Consider the following 24,778-nt stretch of genomic DNA (forward strand, 5'->3'; position numbering starts at 1 on the left):
TTTTATAAAATAAAAGGTCTCAAACGACGGTCTTAGGTGTATTTTACTCCTTAATTCTTTAAAAATAACAATAATTGTATTTTTTTAAACAAGTTTAAAGCAATTATATTTATATTTTTACTGTTTTGGTATTTTTACTTGTTAACTAAACTTTTAATTGAAATTATTCATAGCGGAAATCCTAATGTTAAGTAGTTTTTCAGTTGCTAGGATACTTAACAACACACAGCACATCACATACAGGTGGTTTAGATTAATGTTTTTAAATACGACAGTTGTAGAGTATGTCAGCAAGGTTTTACTAGTAGCATACACGTTTCCGAGTAATTAGAAATGAAGCGTTTTGAAGAAATTAGGGTAAGACATAAGTTCTGTTTTCATATCATGCAATTTAGAGATCAATAATATGTTTAATTGTCTCTATGATGTTGTATCAGTTATCAGTAGACAGTAATAGCAATGTTTTCGTATAGGTGCCCCAGCCTCCAAGAGCTCGAGTGTTGTTATGGTAAGTTCCAAAAAAATCAATTTAATTTTGATCATAGCCATAAAACAGACATCCAAATCCTTCAAAAATAATTCTTGGTTACTTTTTAGGGCAGATCTAAAGCAGAGTGACTTAGAAGAGCTTGAGAAGACCAAGTCTATACAAGAGATTGAAAGGTTTACACAAATATATGTTACATCACTTAGTGGTAGTTCACCCAAAAATGAAAATTCTGTCATTATTTACTCACACTCAGGTTGTTCTAACCCTGTGTAAATTGATTTGTTTTACTGAACACAGAGGACGATATTTGGAAGAATGTCAGTAACCAAACAGATCTCAATTAAATTTAATACAATGGGCGTCTCTGGGGGATGAGATCTGTTTGGTTACTGACATTCTTAGAAATATCATCCTTTGTGTTTAGGGGGAACAAAGACATTTATACAGGTTTTGTAACAATCTGATGAAAGAATTTCCATTTTTCTGTGAACCATACCTTAAACACAGGTGTATTATTATATACAGTATCGTCTATCATTTTGTATATTATGTATAATGATGCTTGCCTACACGAGTCAATTGAGAAGGTACATTTACTTGCGGATCACACTCTGTGGGAGGGAAAGAACAGCCAAACATTACTGCACTACGAGCAATAATTGATGCACAATGTTCAGAAAGTTGCTTGTCCTCACGTGAACGCCCATTGTTCGCTTGTTTTCATTTAGGATTTTATGTCCAGCATTGGTCCCAGATGTGCCTGAGCCCAAACAGGGAATATTGCTCGAGCTCTACACAAATCAAGTGTTGTTCTGCAAGGAGAAACGTTTCAACAGGGAACAAACTTCTGTTCTCATTTCCATTGTCAAGAATGTGCATCAGTTTAACACAGGTGTTAGGTTTTTTCTGTGTGTGGTAATCATGTTACTTAAGAGTTAATTTGATCTTTAAATGAGATATATTTCTTCTTTTCACTATTCCAGAAACACCCCTTAACAACAGAGATGACTGTTTTAACTACTGCAGTGAACTTCTGCTTTGTCATTCAGTCAGAGTAAGTATCTGCTCAAAGGTAATTACGTTTAAAAATGTCAAAAATTTGGAGAATAAACGTTCTTTTAAAATCTCTATTTTGTTTCCCCCTCATTTAATACAGAGGCCTCCCTTCAGTATTGATCTTTTCAACGCTGATCAAGTGACAGAGATTTTATCCAATTTTATCAACACATATATAAGACACTATTTTTTATACAAATACATTTTTACCCCAGAGGTGTGTGAGGTTATGTTCTAATTTATGGTGTAAACAAAATGAGGTTTCTGAATTAAAGCACCTCATTGTCTTGATAAAGGTACATTTGGATTTATCATTGTCCTATGTTGGAATACCAGAGAGCACAGGTGAAGAGGAAATTGACAGATCTGGTAAAATAACCTTTGACAAGTTGCCATCCTATATTTTTATTGCATACAAGTTATTTTTAAATCATAATCATTAAAATATTATCTAAAGAGAGCCCTGCAGATGATGCAATAGAATTCGAAAGGGAGAAAGTGATGGATGAAGATCAACAAAGTGCTGCAACAACAATAATAAAAACAACAGAGACAGACGGTTCTAAACAAGGTAATGGGTCAATTGCTTTATTAAAATTCATGTTAACACAAATATTTAAAATGTATGTCTAGACACACACATGTACAAAATAACATCAAAATGCTAGCATATTGTGTTCACAGTGTTTCGGACTGGTTTAAATATTTGTGACCCAGTCTGTGAAAACCATGCAGCCTGAAGTCTCAAAACCTGATTATGAGAAATCAAGCATCTAAGTTTGATTTCAAACTTTAATTTCACTATAGAATTCAATCTTTGACATGGCAATATATTAACTCAATCTAAGATATTCAGGTAATATCACAGAATGTTCTTTACATTGTTTGTGTAAATCACAAAAAAAAGACTAGCAGGGATTTTACAGACAGGGTCACATTTTTGATTGCTTCCATGAGTTTTTATACAACCTTTTGACGGTTTACAAAGTTTTTACTGACATTGCACAGTACACAGTTCTGACAAATTTATAGAAGGCCACAACTGCCACTTATGGCTGGAATACACTACAGGACGTTTGAAATCTTAACAGATTTTTTTTAACTTGACGTCATACACTTGCAGACTTTTTGAAAGTTTCAGATAGAAACACACTAACTGATGAAATCTGCAAACTGGCACAGAGTTTCTGCAACAAGTCCAGACTGAAAATGTGGGCAAAATCTGAGCAAAAGTCTTGTAGTGTATTTTAGCCTTGAGGTGTTTTTTAAGAAGGCAAACAAAAAAAAAACATTTTTGTTGACTTAATTTTATTTAAATGAAATCATGATATTATAAAGATTAACTTAATGTATATATATAATTTTTTTTCAGGTTCCACACTAAAGTCTGAGCTAAGGACTATAGTTCAAAAGGAGGTGAGAGAAGAAGTGATGCGCTTGAATGCTCAGCTTCAAAAAAGGTTGCAGGAAAGTGCCGAGCAGCTTAATGGTGCCCTTAGTAAACTTGAGGCTAATATTAAAGTTAAAAAATAAGTTTTTATAAATGTGTGTACATATAAATATATGTATTTAGTTACTGTTTTTAAGGAACTCATTTTGTAAGCTTAAAAGCACAAAAAGTAACTAAAAACGTAAAAACACACAAAACATAGCAATTATATATGTATGCCTGTTGTTTAGAAACAGTACAGTACCTTGATGATGAATGCATAATGTCTAGTCAACTGTAATAAAAATGAAGATGATAAAACATATGAAGAGTAATCATTTAAAAAAACTTTACATACAGTTTTGAAAGTATAATAACTCCTATATAGTATAGTATAATACCTAAGGTTATACAACTGTACTGCAATATTTCAAGTAAACTTTCCTCTGTATTGTCCATCCATTTAAACATGTTCCTTGTCCATTTATGGTATAGTCTGGAATTCTTTTGTTTTTATCAGAATGGTATGAAGTTTTGTGTTAAAACAGTCAAATGATGCATATGAATTGAACTAGAGATCTTAAAAAGCTCTGTCCAATCAAATAGGTAATCTTGAATGTGAGACCAATTTTTAGTAATCTGGGCTGCGTTTCCCAAAAGCCCCGTAGCCTTAACTTGATTTTAAAATCATTTGTCACCAATGTTGCTACGATCAATTTAAGGCTACGATGCATTTGGGAAAGGCAGCCCTGGTCCATAATCTCAGCAACAGCAGATGATAACACAAACATATTAAAACAAGAGCATTTAAAAGGAAACCAAAAATCAATGAGTAGTTAAAGTGAGGTCACATGACATCAAATCAAAAAGCACCACCTGGAATAGTTCACACAAGAAGAATCTCACCCTCCGTTTTAAAAACCATATCCCTTTCTTCTAAACACAACCTGTTTAACCAACATGTCCAATATGATTTATCTATCAAATTAAAAGTGAATTCTGACCCAGGCTTTTAAGCAAGCAATCTGTACATTAAATTATCATATAACCTGGAATGGTAATAGTTGAATGGAACATAATGTTTGTATGGGGCTTTTTTCCTTTTTGGTGCTTGACAGCTTCTGGTCCTTAATCACTTTCACTGTATAAAGAAAGCAGCTCATTCAGATAATCTTCTTTTTTGCCGTTTCTTGGAAGATAGAAAATCATATGACATGAAGGTTTTGAGTAACATGTAAATTCTGTGAAAGAGTTCACATAATTCAACTATTCCCTTTAAAGACAAAATATAAATCTATAAATAATTTGTAAATTGTTTTTAGTTTTAAGTGCCTTTGGACAGCCTATATAATCTATTAAAAAAAAAAGAAAACCAATAAAACTGATCATGGATAAACGAAAATATCTCTAGAAACCTAAGAAATGACCGTTAGCTTTCAAGGTCTTCAAGGCCCATAAGAGTGATTTTAGCTGTGTTCTGGAACAGAGCGGCTCGGTTCTGTTGCTCTCCTTTCTTCACCCAGTGTCCATATATGCGGAAAGCACAGCCATCGATGAGCTTCCGCACACCACGCAGGGAATATGGGTCTCTTGCCAGAAGCTCCTTTGTTAGCGGTCTGGCTCGATTGTAGCGGCACTGCATTCGTATACAGGCCAAAACAGTCACGATCAAGACCTGAAAATGTAAACAACTCTTGTGAAGTAGTATTGACACCAAGTACCAATTCAGCATTCCAACTATTTGTAAAAGTGAAACTCACTCTAAACGTCTTTCTGGGACTAAAGAGCCGCACTTCTTCCTTTTGGTACTGAAGGAAGAAAGGATGAGCCAAAGCTTGCTCGGCCGTGAGGCGAAATGTGGGTTCAACCACTAAAAGCCTTGAGATCTAAGGGACAAGAAACGTTTTTTTCACAACGTGTTTATTGGATACTGGGTTAAACGTGTCAGAAACACAGTTTCTTACATAAAACAACAGCATAGATCATGAGCCTTTGTAATTTAGTTTGACAAAGTTCCAGAAACCAATAAGAGTGTACTACTCATAGCTCGGTTTAAGATATTTTACCATGTTTAAATCTATTTCACAGATTTACATCATTTTCCTCAAAATCAGCATAGAAAATGCGAAACAACCCTGAATATTCCGCCTGGACCTTATCATAGGTGCCTACAGCTGGCATTTAAAACCTATGCTACAAAAAGAAACTCACCAAGTCTTTGACAGTGTCCGACCTGTCGTCCCACTCCGGAGAACTAAACTGGTACCGGCCTTCCATGATCATTCTCAGCATTAGCAACTGTTTACGATGCCAGAAAGGTGGAGATCCAGCCAGAAGTGTGAACAGGATGACACCACATGCCCACCTTTGGGGACAAAATAAAAAACTACTTTTTCACACTGCACTTTTAAAAAATCATAAGTGTTATATTGTAAAGAATAACAGCAAGCTTAATTCCTTTCATGTGAGAGATGATGTACTTACAGGTCAACCTCTTTTCCATACCCCTCATGCGTCTCATCCATGGAGCATTTCAGAATCTCTGGTGCCAGATAGCCTGGAGTTCCACATAACTCTAAAAAAAACAATTTCCACATAGAATATATGTTTTATATATATTTGCCTGTATGTATGTGTGACTTCTTGTTTCACAGGAAGAACCCAAGGCAGTTTCCTGTTGTGGAGACTTAAAGGAAGCGGACTATGAGCGGATAGAACAACTATAACCATGATGTCTATGAGGAGGCCTGGAAGTCTCTCAGATGTCCCCTAAAATATCTTTATTTGTGATACGAAGACGCCGGGAAGTCTTAAAACATGTTGAAAGTCATGTGGGTGAGTAAAAAATTACACAATTTTGACTTTGAGGTGAACTTTTCCTTTAAACCAGAGAGAAATAGACAAATGAGAAAATAGTTAAATTAAGCAGATGCTGTACATTGCGACACACTGTAGCAGTATATAGAAGTGCTGTTCTACCGTATTTGAAATTATACTTTCATAAGTTAACATTTCGTTATAACATTCAAATACGGTAGAACAGCACTTCTATATACCACTGCTGTGTGCCGCAATGTACAGCATCTGCTAAATTGAATTATATTCAATTTTTTCCATTTCTCTCTGCTTTAAGTCTCGCCAACCAGAAACTGCCTAGGGCTCTTCCTGTGAAACGCGGACGTCACGCATGCATAGAGCCCATTGGGAGTAAAATAGAGAAAAGTTTATTTTCTGCTGTCTATGTACTGGATCTCTCACCTCTTAGTTTTTCATTAGGTTGCAGTTGGACCGAAAAACCAAAGTCAGATAATTTAATGTGTCCCTCGTCATCTAGCAGAACATTTTCAGGTTTGAGGTCTCGATGTACAATATTTAGAGAATGCAGATACTGGACTGCCTCCAGAAGAGCACGCATCATACTCCTAAACATCAGAACATGACAAAATGACTTTCCGATAATGTATTTAATTATTATGATTTGATGGCTTGAAATGTCCAATACTTGACATTTGATGACCATTATAAATGAAGCCTATGTATGCTTTTCAAGCAGTGCGTTTCACCCCGGATAGCTCATGATGATTTTCATTTTGGTGACTACATATATACTATTATTCTAAAATATTAAAAAGTAATAAAGGAAATGAATAAGTAATGTGTGTCCTTATGACTGGTTCTGTATCCGTTATGGTTTATTTGGAATATTATAGCTACAGAAACTTAAATGGCAAAATCTAGATGTAAACTGAAAACTTGCCTTGTCTCCTTCTCGCTGAGAGTGACTTTTTCAGTCAAGTAATCAAAGAGTTCTCCTCTTCTCATGCTGTAGGCAATATGTACTGTTACTTTTTGTATTCAAAGTGTGAAATAATCATTTTTATCAAGAATTATACTCATCCACAAAAATCTATACTTACAGGTCAAAGACCAAAAATATGAAGGTTGTTGTCTCATAGGAATCAATAAGTGTGACTACAAAACAGACCACAAAAAGATCACTTACTAATGAGAAGATAGTCAAACACACTGAGAAAAAAATTAGCGGCACAGTTCAGACTCACTGATGGACGGGTGACCGTTCACTAGGTTGAGCACGTGGATCTCTTTTAGTGTGGAGCTCTTCACTTCATCCAGTTGCTGCTCTGTCATTTTCTCTTCTGTGATCTCAATGATTTTAACCGCATACTCTTGTCCTGTGTGTTTGTGTACACATCTGCGCACCACACTGCTCACACCTCTGCTCAATTTGGAACAATTTTGATACACATTTCAGGGGAACAATGCTATAATAACCAATGTCATGGCACTTATTTTGTCCCGTACAAATACTCACCTGCCAATGACTTCTTTGGGATCATATTTCTGATAAAATTCTTTTGCTCCCACCCAGTCGGGCAGTTCTTCTCCAAGAATCAGATCACGAGTCATATTGACAGCCTAAGCAAGACAAAAGACATGATTTTAGTATGTTTCACAGAGGTTATGTGTGTATGTTGACTTCTGGTTTACTAGCAGTACTGATTGCTCAACCAACTAATCAATTATGTTTGTGCAAACACGGTTAAGTAACATGCGTGTAAGCAGTTTTAATACATCTAAAACGAATGAACTAGACTAAATTAATAGTCATACTGTCAGGGAAATGATTTTCAGCTATTAATAAGCTCGTGTACTTCATAACGTTAGGAAACAAAATACATAAAGTGTACTCACAACCAGCGCCACAAATCAAATAAATTGCATCTGACAGTTAAGTGTCCGACTGAAAACATGTATTAAAATTTGTTGACAATATTGTCACATAACTGTCGAAAGCTTGTAGATCTGCTGCAATGTCAACAACCCCACCGTCGACTTACATTTCTCTATCTCGTCGATGCAATGACACCTGCTAAACACACGCTATTCATCACTGCCACCTACAGGACGGAGCGGGTAATAGGAAAAACGTCTCTAGTTACTTACGGCAAATTCGATCGATTCGTGAAAGTTATTGTTTATGAAATACTACCTTAGAGGGTTATAAATATAAATTCAAATAATTTCTAAGTTATCAATTTTGCCAATTTATCGGCGTGGGTTAATGTTGTTGTTTCAATAAAGCACGTTGATTTTTCTCTCATAGTATTTTATTTGGTTTAACGTTACCGTTAATAGTAACACTTATTTCCCACAAAATTGTGTGATTTTAATGTAATAATAATAAACGTTATCCCACAGTCTATCAGACCGAAGTAGACGAATAAATATATATAAAGAAGTTAATCTGATTGAAAAGTGATTCATTTGAAATACTTGGTATAACTTTATTTAAATACAAACAGACTGCAAACACATTTGAGTCCAAACAACATTCGGGTTTTATAGATTTTTTAATTTTACAGTTGTTAAAATAAAACAGTTCTTATTCACATCTGCAACAACTCTTCGGTTTACACCTTCATATAGTCTTTACATTTTATTATTTCTCTTCGTATTTAATCGGTGTGTGTGCGGGGTGCCCCAGGCAACGCTTCTATTACGTAATAGAACTGATGTTCACACTAACCTGCATGAACCAGGTGCAGAAATTTGCTGTTTGCAGACTAAAAAGTTGGAAATAGATCGATATAACTGCAGGTATTTACAGTTTGCTGACTGAACGAGTGTGCAAACACACATTAGTACAGCAACGCGAAACACTTCTCTAATAAGCCAAAATAAAAAAAGTTATTATATATAAAGAGTATAATAGTGTATTATATCGAATTTGTATTACTAAAGATGATAAAGTGACACGTTACATTAGCAAACACACAAACATGTTAAACACTTTTTTTCTATAATATTAAAAATATTTCTCAAAATGCATTTTGTGTCCATTTTTCTGTGGAATAGGCTATCAAGTAGCCCATATTCAATGGTAGAGATATAGTTGGTCTTGTTATAGTATCATTAAGCGTATTAAATAAGCACAAAGTTCAGCTGATTTAACAATGTAGGTGTAATCTACATGAGCATCAAGTTAGGTGAACTTAAATATAGGTTTTTGTTTAATAAGTTAAGGTTTTGTGTATATGTTTTTTTTTCTCTTTACTCAGTTAAAATGAGGGAACAAGCTTATCAGTCAACTAAGTAGGCTACAGACATATTATTCGGATTTTCAATATAGGCACATTTTGTTTTGTTACTGTTACAGCCTTACAAAATTATTTGTCTATTAAAAACATTTCGTTTTTTTAGGTTATTGCAGATGGAAGATTCTCCTCTTTCTGGAGACATGGAGATGAAAATGGTCTGCGATGAACCACTGGGTTAGAGAGTTTATTTCAAAACGACAGGTTTGTTATATTTGTAGGGGGCTGGTTCGGGTGCAGACTCCAAAACAGTTGTTGGCGATACTGGATCTTAAAGTGAGTGCTTCCCGCCATAAACCAAGAAGAAGACAAAGATGATGAGCAACACTGTTCGTTGGGTTGCTGCACTTACAACCATGCGAATCTTATTTCACGTCGGGAAAAAAGAGCGCTTCACGGATCTAGAGTTGAGACCCACTGCTCATGTCAGGGACTGTACAGTTTATAAAAGACGAACGCGCATCTCAAGCAAATAGATAACAAACACTAAACATAACTTAGACTGAATGTGCTCATAGTTTTAAAAGGGAGTTCAAATAGACTCGTGTAACGTTAGTAGTCATCATCACACTATATGGTCTTCAATACAAACACGAGACAGTAAACTGTATACGTGACCAGGATTCTTTACTGTAACGTAATTTTCCAACGCGTTGTCATAAAATCTGTTGGAATAACGTTACATCACATCACCCTGATTACATTTCTCATCTGATATGTTTGATGTAAAGTAGATATTTCTTCCGCTTATCATCTTATATAAACAAAACGTAGAGAGAATGTTGCAAAATGTTAAAAGGCAGATTTTGCACGTGACCTTTAGTTGAATGTTTATCAGATGAATGACCATCTGACGACAGCAGCTTTGTGATACGTGCACCCAGCCTCTGTAAATTTTTAATGCAGTTCGGTTTCATTCAAAGGCATAACATATATATTTAACAATCGACATCATGTAAAGAAAACCCTCCGTAATGTTCAAAATTGCTCATTGGTTTACTGTCACAACAACTGCAATAAAGTTGCTAAATTCCCTCCGTCGAGTATTAAAATCATCGTCCCATTTCTCTATAAAGTAGTGGACAGAATGCTGATTATAAGTGCTGTTTGTGAGTTCACATTCTGCTATTAAACGAATGAATTGTAATACGGTAGAAATGCGTTTGTTTCTCCCATATTTCGCGCAAGGCGTCATGGGGCGTTGAAGACTTGTGGTTATATGTGAAGAACTTATGTAGAACGTATCCTTCAATATTATAGAATTACCAATACTATATATATATATATATATATATATATATATATATATATATATATATATATATATATATAAATTGAATTGATAAATACATAAATAGATTTACTTCCCAATAACAAAGCTTAGTAAATGGAATATGTAGCAGATTTTCTATGGCCACACCCCTTGTCCTGCTTACAGGCTCAGCTTGAATGACATCACTGCAGGTGTGATAGGCCCGCCCACATTTGCACAAACTAACATAAATACAGGAAGGCAGCAGAACATCGTCCTCCTCTGTGTGGATGAAGATGAAAGGGGCAGGTCTGCATCAAAAGTTCCCTGCTCAGGCCAAGATCCTAGTGGACTTTAAAAAGTACCTGAATGAGGCACTCAGGGTTCCACACTGGCAACATCAGGTAAGATCTTTTTCACATCATTTCAGCAGTGTTTCATGGGTCTTTTTTTCTTTCCTGGTCTTAATGTTAACTCTTCATTCTCACCATCCTTCTTCAAAGGTGGACGACGTGTCTCGCTTTTTGCGGTACATGCAGCCCGCTGGGGATGAGCCGACTCTGGACTTCCTGTCCAAAGCACAGAGACCCAGGAGTTTGTGACGACCCTTCAGCACACTAAGATGAATGCAGCCACCATCCTCAATTATTTTAAGAGCATTTACAAGTTCTTGGATTGCCTGCAGACAAGGGTGGATCTTCAATGAGCAGACTCACAGCTTCAGAGCAGCTGCAAGAACTACCGGCAGGTTAATGGTTTAAACATTTGTTTTGCCTAGTCTCTTTTTACTTAATGTGTTGCTTCCTCACATAATCACCAGTCTTGTGTCTTGTTTGTTATGTTTAATCCAGACACAGACAGGATGTTGATTGAGCGCCCAGCATTACAGATTGCCAGAGGATTTTTCACAGTGGCAGAGCCAGACTTCTTGAGGATCAATGGGAATCTGCAGAGTGGATTAGCGCTCTCAAATACAGAGAAGACAATGTACCGCTACTACTGTGAACATTTGCCACATGCAGCGTCCTCAAGGTGTGGAAAACTTGACGGTAAGTGCATCTGTTTTGTACATTGTGGTCAGTTTGGACATGTTTCATATGCATTAGTAAATTAAACATGTTCGATGTTTCAAGGATGCAGAGTGGGTGAAGAGAATTCAACAAGGTGACAGGGTTGTGACTGGGACTTCCAGCATGCAGATCGCCTTGATGAGGAAGCAGTAAGTTTTGGTATGATATAATGAATGGATTGCTTATCACCAGTGTTGTGCGTTTAATAATTCTCTTTGTCTTTTTCCATAGTGGTTTCAGCTGTACTACAAGCAGATCAGGCCTGACAGCGTTCAGCATGGAAAGTTTTCCAGAGGTTTTTTTCTTTCATCGTCTGGCGAGAGTGTTCACAGTGTCTCTCAAGACATGAACCGCTTCCATGAAATGTATGGAAGACCGCTGCAAAAAAACTCACGGCGGGACAAAAGGAGGCCATAAGGAATTACCTGGGTTGTGGCACTGCAGATTCTAGAACGCTGCAGCCTCACAAAATTGTGGACACACCCGTGCTGCTGGATTCCTTGTCTGGGTAGGTCTCATATAACACAGCACAAACTTGGTAAGCTGTTCTCATTTGAATTTTATTTTAAACCTTATTTTTCTCTTCTACAGCAAGAGTGAAGAAACTTCTGCTGCAGCTTCATCTGACGTCAGCATTTGGAAACACACTTTCCCGAAAAACTTTTCTGCCTTTGTGGCCAGTTTCCCAGTTTCACTGGAGGGCCAGCCACCGTGCAAAAAGCAGCGGGTCGATTCTGGATATCCTGAAGATGCCACCTTTTATCACAAGTGGAGAGCCTCCCAGTATGCCAAGTGATTGGAATATCTGCTGTGTAACCAATGAAGTCTAGATCATTCATTTACTGTGTCAAGTGACTTTCATGTCTAAAATTATTTTTATTCCATCAGCACACTTTCCTCTTCTCAAGCCAACAGTCAGAACAGTGGCAAGGCTTATTGCCAAGGAGGGTTGGAAGGCCAACTACCCAAAGGTTGAAGAGATACAACTGTTGTGGAAACCGGCTCCCAAGCGAACCATTGAAACAGACATGTTTATAATAAGATGTGTTTCTGAGCAGGTTTGGCCAGTCCTGGTCATAAAGGACTTTGGAGCTGAACAAGGTCATGGTAAGAATAACATTTAACGAAGAGCCCAACTTAAACACTGTAATGTTTGTCTACATGTTATGTTTATTCAGTTGCTGAAAATTTTGTTTTCATGATTCTAGGAATGGTTGCAACCCATCCATTTTCCAAAAGCGAGATCGTGTGCGATTTCCATGGAAAGTTAATCACAGCTGCTGAGGGGAGGGCATTGCTGGAGGGCATACACAATGAGGCCGTTTGCTTGTTCTTATTCAAAGTCGGACAGCACAGCTTGTGCATTGATGCCCAGACCGTCCCATGCGAGTGCCACCCTGACGAAAAGACGATTGGCAGGAGGATTAATCATTCTTCTAAGAGGCATAACTTAAAACCCTTTCAGTGCGTGTTGAAGATCAATGAAGAGGACAGGCCTGTCTTTCTCTTCAAGGCGGTGCAGGACATCAGCATTGACGCACAACTGACATTTGACTACGGAGTAGGCAGAATGACTTATAGAGAAGAAGGAATGAACCTGACATGGCTGGATAACCAACCATTCCTAGACTTCCTTTCAAACTACACTTTCTCCCCTCCAGACAGGCTGCACAAAGGTGAATGACTAGGTCTTACAAACAAAACAACGTCAGATGTCGCACTGGGATGTTTTTCAAGAATATATGTCAAAATGTAGGTTGAATGTTAAAATGTCAAAATTATGTTTGCATTAAATTGTTATTCTATAACATCATGTCTATCATCTCTGAAAAAGTCTTGAGAAAATTCAATTGTTTATTAAAAATGGCGATTTGTAGTTGCAAGCTGATGTTTAAGAATATAAAAAAGATCTGCATACAGTTATTCTCCCTTTATTCATATGGCAATGTTTCGATCTGAGATCTTCGTCAGGCACATACACATGTACAAAGGTAACGTATGAATAAATACTCAAGTTCAACCACAGTTCTAATCAAGGGACCTTTATCTCACTTCCTATATCTGGTATGTGAAGCAGCATCGCTATTTCCAGTGGCATAGCAACACAGTTAAATCTAGTGGCTGAATCTGCTAACTGTAACTGCGCCACCAAGCTGCTGGAAGACCCAAATATATTATAACAAATAGGGAGAGAGAAAATAAAACCTTTGAGTCCTTTGATGCAGAAATAAAACAGCTTTTACATTTTCAACATTTTAGTACGTTTATTGCAACGTTGGGCTTTTGGGGTAGAAGAATTTCAATGATGTGATTTACTGTCTGAACAAATGGAGAACACATTAGATGGGTTTATTTGCAGGTTATAATGCTTATGTTTACCCAAAACCGTGGCATATATGTGTATACATTAATCATTAAATAATGATAATCAGAAGTCATAAATTTATTAAAAAAACATATTTAGTATAGGAATATGCTTACACTGTATTTACAAAACCAGATGATAATTGTACATCTTTTTTATGTGCAGTATGTAGCTTTGTTTACAGGCATCTTCAGTTGTGATTGTCCCAAAAACAGTTCTTATCCTCGGAGAAGCAGATGCAGATATTGCATATGCAGCAAAGTGTGTGTGTGTAGCTTTTTGGCTACGATTCAACTTGAGGGTCTCCCATTATCTGTGGGTGCGCTTTCTGTCAGAACTGAGCTCCCATGGCTGAACATGTTCGCCCTCTTCTTCTTTGATGGGAGTTGTGCTGAAAAGGGTTGAGAGAGGATGCTAACTGTGCCTGAAACTGTCTTCTGTTCAGTGTCTCTTTCTTGGAAACATTCAGTCCTCTGCAATCTTGTTTGTACAGCAGCCAGGCGTTGATCACACCTATAATGATAGTCTGCCAGAAGATGTAAAGGTACCAGCAGTGAGACTTATATTTTGCGGCAAATGAATCCAACAAATTAACACCTCCCATGAATTTGGTAAAGACACCCACACTTTAAGGCATCTCTACTTCAACAAATCTTTTGTTGGCTTTGTCCCGGCAGCTGAAATATTGTCTGTATAGATCTTGTAGTTGTGACCTTGTGAAAGTGTGGAGGCCAAGCTTCATCACAACATCCCCTGACAATGCAAGTTCAGATTTAGCATGTATTCCATTCACACTGCCTTGGCATACATCAAAGTCACACAGCATTCCAGAGATTCCTGTTCTTACCCAAAGCATGAATCCACATAGGTTTGGTTTGCCACGCAATTACTTTTTGATGGAGCTGTATTTCCCCTTGAAAGGAATCATCATTTCATCCAAAGACATGTGTTTTTCTGGTAAAACACCTCCAGGCATTTATCACTGAATGCATCAAGCCATGGTCTGAGTTTTCAAAGTTTGTCATGTTTTCCATCTCAAGCACAGTAAAATTGTTCACAAAATGCAATAATCTTGGGGATCTTGCACCCTGTTCCGTGACATTACATCTGAGACAGGGCTGTACCATGTGTCAGTCTCCCAATACATATGGACTCTTGCCATTTGAACTATAGCCATCTTTAGATACATGCCAATCATTTGCTCCATTTCCTTCGTATTGGTGTTTATGGATGTCCCTTTTGCTGAACACTGTACTTGTTTCCGTGATCTGTCAGAGCCTGGATCATTTCTTCTGAAACAAACTTTCTGAAATATTCCAGCGGTGTGAGGAGGGATACAGCATCATTGGTGACATCTGGACCTGAAAAGTTAGTGCTGAGACTGATAAAATCCTTTTTCAGCCAGCGATACCTGTAACAAGGGATGGTCTGTGCAATTGAACGTCTTGGTGGTTGCTTTGTCATGTTTTGTGGGTTTTGTGGAATGTCCACATAGGCAGCAGATGGCTGGTTAATGTTTTTTTTTTCCTTATCTAGTTTATAGCAATCTCCAAATTCCTCCTCATCACTTATAAAAGGCACGTTTGCCATTCTGAACAGCATCAATGACATCACACACATTGTATACATGATGGTCTTTCTTGGCTGGCGGCATTCTGAAATAAATAAAGAACACTCATTACTTTCTAGTCCAATTCATGTAAATGCAGTTAAGACATTCCACAAAATTTACACATTCCACATTATTTACACAATGCTGTCTGGCTAGCTTATTGTGCCTTAGTTGCCCTGCTAACAGCCCCACATTCCAGAACATTATCACCTGGCCTTCATGCAGCAAGCAATTTTTTTGGTGCAGCAAGCAGATATTTTGGTCAAACAAGCAAAGGCCAGAAAAATAGATAAATAAAGATAGTTTTTGAAAAATTGCTACACAAATATTTTAGAAGGGGTAAAACTAATGTTGTAATATTACAACAGTGGGCCTTTGCGGGTTAAAGCTAAACATCAACCTCCTTACCTTTGTTTTAACAATTTCTTGATACAAACTTATTTGAGGAAAGCAAGAACAAGGGTGCTTGTTTGTAGTATGTTGTTCGAAACTGAGGCTGTTTAACTCTTCAACATGTTCCTATAAAAAATTTTTCCAAACAAATGCAGATTCTGAATAATAAATACATTTATTTCCCAATAATAAAAAATCAGGCATACTTCTTAAAATACACAATATATAACAGTTGTGATATATCTGCAGCTGCATGGCTGTGGCACAGCTATAGATTGCATGAAGAACTCAATGTTATGCAGTAGGTTCTTCCTTAGTTTAGCTTTAATAAAACACACACATGGCTTCACAATAAGATTGTAGGAAGGTCATTATTCAATCTTACTGTAAAGCCACGTGTTTTCTTGTGTGTGTGATTGACACAGTATATCAAAATGAAATAAAATAAATGAAGGTTGGTGCTATATGTTCTCTTTACAATATTTGACTGGGAAAGTCCTTATATATTAAACTACAGAAGCTAGTTCTTGCTAGTTTGATTTTTCATACAAAAGTATGTATTATGTAGTCAATGCGTGTCCCTTAAACATGTCCCTTAGTCGAGAAAATATACTTATTCGTTTTACAGCACATTTGTGGATTAACCGCTGGAAAGTTTCCTCATTTGCTCCAAAACTGCTATGTTGTTCTTGTTATTACAGGCTGGTAAAATTGTTATAAACATGTTATAAAAAGATCTTGAACCCATCAGAGAATGAAAACCTGTTTGGCAATTACTTTTGTTCTGCTTCATGATTCTTGTCCACTGCTGTATGAGCTGCTAAATGCAATCAAACATGTAATATCTGATATGACTCACAGCAAACAGACCCATGGTTATTTTTCTCTGGCATCTTGCCTTTAGTTCATCAAGAAAATGTTTACAGTCTCATATTTAGCAGTTGAAGGGACACCCCACACAAAAATGAAAATTCTGTCATAAATTACTCAACCTCAAGATCTTTCAAACCTGGATTCATGTCTAAATACATTTAGAAGATTCTGGGCGACATAGATTTTGTGGGTGGTCAAAAAATGAAAGTCAAAGGTGCCCCAGAACTAATTGTTATCCTTAATTCTTACAAAAAATCTTATTTTGTGTTTAACAGAACAAAAAATACAGCAATAGTCAATGGTGCCCCAGAAATCTCAGTGGCTAACATTATTCTATATATCTTTATTTGTGTTCAACAGAACAAAGAAATTCATACAGGTTTGGAACAACATGTGGATGAATAATTCATGACAGCATTTTTGATTTTGGTTGAACTTTTCCTTTAAGCATTTTGTTGCATGTATCAGTTAGTTGGACTCGCAGTTTAGTTTCAAAAAACCCATCACAGGAAAACACAAAGGAATGGAAATGTGTCTGGTCACTTTTTTTATTTTTTTGTTTATGTCAGTCCATGGGTGCTACAATAACTCAAAGACTGTAATTTACAGACCTGCAAGACCTGGAGGCCTCCCTGTTTAATCTGACACATCCTCCCCAAAATGCCTGGACCTACTGGCTGATATGCCTGACACAGATTTCTTTGACTGTTTGTTTATTTATTTACTACTCAGCTGTTTGTGTGTGTGTGTTTAAATGTTTAAAAATGATTAAATGTTTTAAATTTTTGGCCTTTGGGCCAAAGAGCCCAAACAAGGCCTGCTGTGATTTATGCACTCAAAAGTTGTGGCATGTCCTGGTGTTTCAAGCTTCTTAAAAGAGGGATCATGAGAAGAAGGATCAAGGTTATAGGAGTTGTAACTGTCCTCTATGTTTTGCATACAGTTTTACTGTTTGTTCAATGACCACCTCCTCACAGCAAGCTTCGGGTGTCTGATAACATAGAACTACACATGAACTTGAAAATAGTGAGTTTAGAAAAACACCAACAAATGTGGACAAGAGACTATGCGGAAGGAAGCAACAATGTATATATAGATAAAAAGATTAGAAAAAACTTTTGTAATGTTTGCTATATTTTTTCTTCATTTGAAGGGTGATGGCACTAATGCTGTCACCCTAAGACGGCTCACTCTCCTCAGTCACTGCCACAGCTGGTGCTTGTGTTATCAGTACGTTGGAGTTGATGAAGTGTAACATACAAAAAATTATTTGTGTTTTGATTATACATATTAGTTTTATTATTTGAAAAATATTGGATTTTCACCTGCAGAGCATGCTCAGATGTTACTGTCCCATCAAGGTGAGTCAGCAAGATGTCGGATGTCCAGCCATAGTGTGGGAGCTCTACTTTGCTACTAACAAATGCTCTGGGGTACTATATGGAAAAGTGTGAAAAGAACATCAGTACCTAAAAAATGGGAATATAGCATCTCATTATGACTCGTTATTATCACATCATGCAGTGATTTGCAGAGCATCATCTGTAACCTGTAAATGAATCGCAGTAATGCATGTAAATGAATGGGCGATTGATAAAGAACTTTTGTCCACCAATCAGATTGAAGCATTCAGCCCCTTGATATGACAAGCTATTTACATGTTCTGTATCATTTTGATTGTTCTTTTATAAATGCATAAATATGCTAAAATTAAGTAAATGTATCATCTTTATATTTTGTATGAAAATCTATGTTTTAAAGAACAAACGTTTGTGTGTTGGAAATAAACAATGAAGGAAGGTGCATATTAAAAAGTGCCAATGAATATTAAAAAAACAGTGAGCAAATATCTGAAGGGTTGCCACCCGTCCCTTAAAATACGCAATCGTCCCGTAATGAAATGCGGGTCCCGTTTTGAATCAATGCGGGACGGGTCGGGGTTTGTCCCGTATTTTCGAGCGGTCAAATCAGCGTAACCAATAAATTCCACTCGTATTCTCCCCTTTGTCCTATTTTACTCCTGAATGGGTAATACTTGCCGCCATCGTTGTTTGTTTGATCGGTTTGTTTAATACGGTCAGGTTGGTTCAGGGCCAAGTAGAGTCAGAGGCGCGGGTATCTATCTATCTTGGCAGAGAGGGATGCAGCTCCGGATGCCAGCAAACGTACCGACAAGATTTTGAGCAATTAAATACTTGGCAGGAAAGTGTTGGATTGGTCGGTGAATGTTCTCTGTCAGCTGGTCTTTCAGGCGACAGTTCTTCACACTTCAAGCATCTCCCATAAAATAATGTGATGACAGTTAATCACCTAAACGACTTTCAGATTGATTTCATTGCATTTTTAATGCTGTCTATTTGTTAAGAAATATTTATACCTTTACATTTATTTAATCAGACGCTTTTATCGAAAGCATTTAACATTTTGTCAAAGAGCAAAACAATGTTTACAAGTTATGGTATTATTTGTTTATAGAGGTTAAGGTGTAAAGTCAGACATATTTGTAAACCTCAGTTAAATGAGAGAGAGTTGCCCGAAACGTCATTATTTTGTAAAAATAAGATTTGATACTTTTTCTAGAAAGAGTCAGTGCCATTTTTTCCCCATTCAGTTCCTTTTTTATGCTCCTCATGAGTACCAGATAAATTATTGGATTATTTTTTACTTATGGATCGATTTTTGGATCGAGTCAATATTACATCCCTCAAGCAAACAGCAATGTTCTCATTTTAAAATTTAATTGGCCAAAAGTTTCTAAAAAACACAAAAGGAGTGTATTCAATGCTGTCCCTTATTATTTGGTTATGTTTTATTTGTTGATAAGTTAAGGGGTTACATTTTTGTTACGGTGTATTTACATAACCGGCAAACTTCCTGAGATATCGCAAGCAAGCATTACTGTTTTGGTCACTTTTGAATAAGCATATTTTTTTCTACCAGCAGGTGTTATATTTGGATATTAGTCCTAACAACCAATCATTGCTATTCCCATGGCATAATAACCTTAACCAAATAACTCACACAAATGATACTACATTACAAACTCTCAACTTATTGTAAATTTTCTTGCTCTATTTGATAATCGTTTTAATGATAACTTCATTAGAAACTCCTTTAATGTTGGTTCCAATCCTCCATGCAAATCAAGGTGGCATAAACCATATTGCATGGCATAGTATCTGGACATTGCCCTATAATTACAGAATATCTAACAATATAAAAAAAAAACAATTTACAAAATTGTTCTTATATGGTACCCTATAAATGTTACCATTAGTAGATCTTTGCATACAGTTTGTTATAAATGTACTTTTTGTAATCTATTGAGGATATCTAACACTTGTTTAATTATCGCCCTAATTCTTTTTGATTCTGGATTGATTTAAAATGAATATGACCAAAAAATCCCACCTAAACACCTTGTATGTTTTTCTTGGCATACAGAACCCTTGTTTGTCCGACAAACAAAATGTTATTCTTAACCTTTTTATCATTTTAGCTAAGTTTTATATTCATAAAACCAATATAAAGCAATCAAAATCATCTTATATTACTTTCTGCCAAACAGATCTTGATAAAAAAAACATTTAAAATGTTAAAACACAGAATAAGAAACTTGAAAAAACGAAAAGAAACTTTTTTAATTGAATGCCCATTCTTTATTTTTCATTATTTACTTTATGTATATTTAATGACGTTATTGTTTTTCCGTTTTCGTTTTTTTATACATCTCTATATATGTTTATGTTGTCTTTGTTATTGTATTCATCTCTGATGAAAAAAGATTGTTAGTTTGTGTGTTAATACTATATGTATTTCTGTATATTTGGAAAGAACTTTAATAAAAAAGCAAACAGCAATGTAACAAATCACACCGGAAGTTACCGTTGTATCTCGTTTCTAATACGGAAGTGGGCGTGAACAACTGAGACATTCAGCAGCATCATAGCACGGTCTTACCTTTCGTAATTAATCACTGCTACACATTTTCTTCTGAATTAAGTACATGCAGATCAGCTTTATTTCATCTTTTTCTCGGAGACGTGCAAGTAAGTGCATTTGTTTCTGTGTCCTGGCGATATACGGGCCTGTGAACATTGTGTTTATGTGTGCAAAATCGCAGTGATCAATATGTGCTGCGGCTGGGATGCAAGCCGATTTGACCATAGCAGACATCGAATATAGCATGCTTGCACAGTCTCTCTCACAACATTGACGACCGTTTACGTACAGTGCACTGTCCCCCTAACCCATCATTCGAGTGTAGCACATGAAGAATGCTGTGCAAAATGCTTTTTGTGGCCATGAGTCAAATAGCGGTTTTAGTGTTTGTCATATTATGCATGCAGATGTGCTGTGCAGCTGTATCGCAGGGTTGAATCAACACGTGACGTTTAGATGAAATAAGGAGTATATGATTACGAAATCTTTATATCACTATAGCTTTTAGATAATATATGAATTTGTTTTATCCGGATTTTATATATTTCCAGCTTTTAAGAGCCCCTGGAAATATGAGCCAAACGTCAGAGTCTCCAGCCGATACTGCTGTGACTGAAGGTTTGGATTCGTTTTTTATTGCATTTAAAACCCTTCAGTTTATTCACTTTTACTGGTCACTCATAATTCATATATTCTTTTTAACATTTCTGAATCACCTTGCCATTAAATCTGTTTTCATGATGTATTTTCAAATGACTGTTGGCAAATTTCAATTTACAACAGTCTTATTGTTATCTTAAATATGTTTTTTTGGTTTAAATTTTGGTGTGTTGATTTTGGACAATATGTGACCCTGGACAACAAAACCAGTCTAAAGTAGCACAGGGACTTTTTTAGAAATCGCCAAAAATACAGGGTATTGGTAAAAATGACAATTTTTCTTTTATGCCAAAAGTCATTAGGATATTAAGTAAAGATCACGTTCCATGAATATATTTTATAAATTTTCTACCGTTAATTTATAAAAAAAAGTATTTTTGTGAGCGTATGCGGTGACTCTGATTAACAACTTCAAAGAGATTTTCTCAATATTTAGCTTTTTTTGCTTCCTCAGATTCCAGCTTTGTAAACAGTTGTTGTTCCGCCAGATATTGTCCTATTCTAACAAACGATACATCAATAAAAAGCTTATTTCTTCATCTTTCAAATTATGTAAAAATCTAAATTTTAGACAATAAGACTGGTTTTGTTGTCCAGGGTCACATATGTATTCATTTGTTGTTTTCCGGCTAATTCTTGTAGCTCCTGTTCCACAATCTGAGACCAAACAGTCAACAACCGGGAAGAAACAAAACAAAAAGAAAGTGGACGAGGTGGTGGAGGAAGAAGAGGAGGAGTACGTTGTGGAGAAGGTCCTGGATCGGCGTGTTGTAAAGGGAAGAGTTGAATACCTTCTCAAATGGAAAGGCTTTTCTGAGTGAGTACCTGCAATTAGATTTCAGTTAAGGATTCAGATTTTCTTAAGTACTTAACGGGACAGTTCATCCAAAAATGAAAGTTCTGTCATTTTACTCACCATCAAGTTGTTCCAAATCTGTATACATTTTTTTTATTTGATGAACACGGAGAAAGATATTTGGAAAATGCTTCTAACTGAACAGTTCTTGGCCAACATTGACAACCATAGTAGGAGAAATTACAATAGCAGTCAAATGTGCCCCAGAACTGTTTGCTATCCTACAAAATATCTTCTTTTGTGATAACAGAACAAAGCAATTTGTCCTACTATGGTAGTCAGTGGTGGCCAAGAACTGTTTGGTTACAAGCATTCTTCCAAATATCTTTTCTGTGTTAATCAGAACAAAAACAATTTTACAGATGTGGAACAACTCGAAGGTGTGTAAATGATGACAGAATTTGTATTTTGGGTGAAGTGTTCCTTTAAAGTGTAACCACCAGTTGCATTTTGTTTTAGTGTTAAAATTTGACATTATATTTTTATTATGCATGACTGGATCCTTAGTGAGGACAACACCTGGGAACCAGAGGACAATCTGGACTGTCCTGACCTTATAGCAGAATTCCTACAGTCGCAGAAAACTGCCGAAACTGGAAGCAAGAGGCGGGCCGACACAGATGGAGATGGAAAGGAGTCTAAAAAGCGCAAGGATGAGGTAAATTCAAGTTCATCATTCCGTGTCTGATTGTATAAGCTGGTCAGGAAGTGTCTTTAAAAAATTTAGCACACCAAACGAAACTACATTGGCTAAAAGTGTCTTACATGCCATTTCTCTTAATTTAGCCTGAGAAACTCAGAGGTTTTGCACGTGGTTTGGATCCTGAGAGGATTATTGGTGCTACAGACTCCAGTGGAGAGCTCATGTTCCTCATGAAATGGTTTGTATAGAAATTGTCACCTGTAAAAAAAAAAAGTGCTGGATTAGAAGGACAGTTCCTGAGCAGCAATACTGGTTAAAAAAATCATCTCGGATAAAAAAAATACAAGAATGAATGTTAATGTCTATGTATGTGTTTTAATGCTACAGGAAAAACTCTGATGAAGCTGATCTTGTACCAGCCAAAGAGGCGAATGTAAAGTGCCCACAAGTTGTCATTTCCTTTTACGAGGAACGGCTCACCTGGCATTCGTACCCTACAGAAGAGGAAGAAAAAAAAGATGATAAAAACTAATATGTAAGGGACATTGGTTTTCAATTGTGGCCATCAAAACGTGTTTTTGACTATTTTCCTGTTGTAAAAAAACGAATTGAGTTGAGAACTCAACCAACAGTATAAACTGTAATCTACATAGGTTTCAGCATATTTTAGTTTTGGCACCATTGCCGTATGTGAAAGCAAATAGAAATTGCTTAATAGGTGACATGACTCTATACCTTTAAATGTATTCATGCTTTCTTGCAACATTTTATTGACACCAAAACATTTAAATCACATTTAAATTCATAGAATTCATTTATTGTAATTATTTCATGTGAAATTGTGAAGTTACCAAGTCGAAAATGTTCAACCTGTATCCTCCCCCTGTGTAGATTACAGTATTTTATCAGTGTTGATCATCCTGAATCTGTTTTGTTTAATGCTGTAGCGGTATCAAAAACTTCCTTATATATATATATATATATATTCCATAATCTTAAATTTTATGTATATATATTAACTAATGTTAAAATGTTACTGCCTTAACAGAATATTAAGAAAATGACAATTTTATAAATCTGTCAAAGCAGGTGATCATTGTATGCATGAATTTAGACAGATTCATGAGAAAATGATATAGGCCTTATTAAATGTTTGGACCTGGCTTTGATACAATTGGTTTTTTAAAGAGATGCCAACAGCTATTATCATCCAGTGTTTATTTATCCATGAACTATTATGTTTTGTCCTGCCATAGGTGCTATTTGTGGGCGATCCCTAATATGATACTCTTTCTCGTCTTGACATTGTGTTTGTAAATATGTTTGCCATTTTCTATAATGTAAGCATCACTATGTACAGTCAGTTTAGTTGTTACCTTGATACTTGTTTTATTACTGTCAAACAGCAAAGTAGAATTGTAACATTCTTTCTTCTAAAAAAAAAAACATTTAAGTATGTTTTGAACTTTTACAGTTGTATGTTTTGTTTAACCATGCTATTATTGCATATTATCAGAACTGCCCTTGAATTCATTTAAAAAATAAAAAGCTTTGTTGTCAAAATAGTTGATGTAAAAATGTGTATACTTAGTCTAGGCAGTGTATTCCCGATCCTTTTCACTTGATTTTTAATCCATAATGCAGTCCATGGCACACCATTGAAACAATGAGCTCCCATCAGTGATACTAAAGAGACAGTTCAACCAAAAATTAATATTCATCATTCAGTCATCATTTACTCTTAGTCTTGTCATTTCAAACCTTTTGTGACATTTTTTCTTCTGCAGAACACAAAATATTATTTAGAAAACATTTGTACCCACTCACTTCTATTGCATGGACGTAAAACAAGTGCACGTCAATCAGTACTGCAGTTTTTCGGTTACCAACATTCTTAAAAATATATTTGGTTTTGCAGAAGAAAAAAACAAACAGGTTTAAAATAACAAGAGTAGATGATTCAATTAATTTCTTTTTTTGGGTGAACTATCCCTTTAACAAAACCAGAATTTAAGAATCTG

At 36.0% G+C, this 24,778-nt stretch overlaps 4 protein-coding genes across 6 annotated transcripts; 3 read left to right on the forward strand and 1 right to left on the reverse strand.

Moving 5' to 3' along the window:
* Positions 1-24: 24 nt before the first annotated feature.
* On the forward strand, positions 25-3,298 carry cfap119 (cilia and flagella associated protein 119). Its single transcript, XM_056771948.1, has 9 exons — positions 25-357; positions 474-508; positions 598-663; positions 1,219-1,382; positions 1,474-1,544; positions 1,647-1,763; positions 1,843-1,915; positions 2,004-2,117; positions 2,919-3,298. The coding sequence occupies exons 1-9, from the start codon at positions 334-336 to the stop codon at positions 3,077-3,079; spliced, it is 825 nt and encodes a 274-aa protein (XP_056627926.1). The 5' UTR covers positions 25-333; the 3' UTR covers positions 3,080-3,298.
* A 148-nt stretch (positions 3,299-3,446) lies between these two features.
* On the reverse strand, positions 3,447-7,835 carry phkg2 (phosphorylase kinase, gamma 2 (testis)). The gene is made up of 10 exons (XM_056771947.1): positions 7,689-7,835; positions 7,309-7,412; positions 7,037-7,212; positions 6,893-6,947; positions 6,733-6,798; positions 6,234-6,397; positions 5,460-5,550; positions 5,187-5,340; positions 4,736-4,861; positions 3,447-4,650 (listed from the first exon to the last, which is right to left on the reverse strand). Exons 2-10 carry the CDS (start codon positions 7,401-7,403, stop codon positions 4,405-4,407), a joined length of 1,173 nt encoding a protein of 390 aa, XP_056627925.1. The 5' UTR covers positions 7,404-7,412; positions 7,689-7,835; the 3' UTR covers positions 3,447-4,404.
* A 2,772-nt stretch (positions 7,836-10,607) lies between these two features.
* LOC130439270 (uncharacterized) lies at positions 10,608-13,221 on the forward strand. 3 transcript variants are annotated; one of them, XR_008909430.1, is made up of 8 exons: positions 10,608-10,747; positions 10,847-11,091; positions 11,195-11,392; positions 11,477-11,572; positions 11,645-11,921; positions 12,005-12,196; positions 12,302-12,520; positions 12,622-13,221. XR_008909430.1 is itself a non-coding variant. In XM_056771804.1 (7 exons), exons 5-7 carry the CDS (start codon positions 12,163-12,165, stop codon positions 13,095-13,097), a joined length of 738 nt encoding a protein of 245 aa, XP_056627782.1. In that variant the 5' UTR covers positions 11,076-11,091; positions 11,201-11,392; positions 11,477-11,562; positions 11,645-11,921; positions 12,005-12,162; the 3' UTR covers positions 13,098-13,221. The 3 variants fall into 3 exon arrangements, 1 of the variants encoding a protein (XP_056627782.1); XR_008909429.1 differs by having other exon boundaries at positions 11,477-11,562; XM_056771804.1 differs by lacking the exon at positions 10,608-10,747 and having other exon boundaries at positions 11,076-11,091; positions 11,201-11,392; positions 11,477-11,562; positions 12,005-12,205.
* Positions 13,222-20,410: 7,189 nt separating this feature from the next.
* cbx1b (chromobox homolog 1b (HP1 beta homolog Drosophila)) lies at positions 20,411-24,735 on the forward strand. Its single transcript, XM_056771017.1, has 6 exons — positions 20,411-20,705; positions 21,150-21,216; positions 21,901-22,075; positions 22,622-22,772; positions 22,901-22,995; positions 23,145-24,735. Exons 2-6 carry the CDS (start codon positions 21,171-21,173, stop codon positions 23,287-23,289), a joined length of 612 nt encoding a protein of 203 aa, XP_056626995.1. The 5' UTR covers positions 20,411-20,705; positions 21,150-21,170; the 3' UTR covers positions 23,290-24,735.
* Positions 24,736-24,778: the final 43 nt, after the last annotated feature.

Source organism: Triplophysa dalaica, chromosome 17 (genome assembly GCF_015846415.1).
Source record: "Triplophysa dalaica isolate WHDGS20190420 chromosome 17, ASM1584641v1, whole genome shotgun sequence".
Classification (NCBI taxonomy): domain Eukaryota; kingdom Metazoa; phylum Chordata; class Actinopteri; order Cypriniformes; family Nemacheilidae; genus Triplophysa; species Triplophysa dalaica.

Coding starts and splice junctions, on each gene's coding strand:
- cfap119 (XM_056771948.1), top strand. CDS start 334: ATGAAGCGTTTTGAAGAAATTAGG. Junction 509..597: donor AGAGCTCGAGTGTTGTTATG/GTAAGTTCCAAA, acceptor GTTACTTTTTAG/GGCAGATCTAAAGCAGAGTG. Junction 1,545..1,646: donor TGCTTTGTCATTCAGTCAGA/GTAAGTATCTGC, acceptor CATTTAATACAG/AGGCCTCCCTTCAGTATTGA.
- phkg2 (XM_056771947.1), bottom strand. CDS start 7,403: ATGACTCGTGATCTGATTCTTGGAGAAGAACTGCCCGACTGGGTGGGA. Junction 6,948..7,036: donor GAACGGTCACCCGTCCATCA/GTGAGTCTGAAC, acceptor TCTGTTTTGTAG/TCACACTTATTGATTCCTAT. Junction 5,551..6,233: donor ACCTAATGAAAAACTAAGAG/GTGAGAGATCCA, acceptor TGTTTTTTTTAG/AGTTATGTGGAACTCCAGGC.
- LOC130439270 (XM_056771804.1), top strand. CDS start 12,163: ATGCCACCTTTTATCACAAGTGGAGAGCCTCCCAGTATGCCAA. Junction 12,206..12,301: donor AGAGCCTCCCAGTATGCCAA/GTGATTGGAATA, acceptor TTATTCCATCAG/CACACTTTCCTCTTCTCAAG. Junction 12,521..12,621: donor TGGAGCTGAACAAGGTCATG/GTAAGAATAACA, acceptor TCATGATTCTAG/GAATGGTTGCAACCCATCCA.
- cbx1b (XM_056771017.1), top strand. CDS start 21,171: ATGAGCCAAACGTCAGAGTCTCCAGCCGATACTGCTGTGACTGAAG. Junction 22,773..22,900: donor CTAAAAAGCGCAAGGATGAG/GTAAATTCAAGT, acceptor CTCTTAATTTAG/CCTGAGAAACTCAGAGGTTT. Junction 22,996..23,144: donor CTCATGTTCCTCATGAAATG/GTTTGTATAGAA, acceptor TTAATGCTACAG/GAAAAACTCTGATGAAGCTG.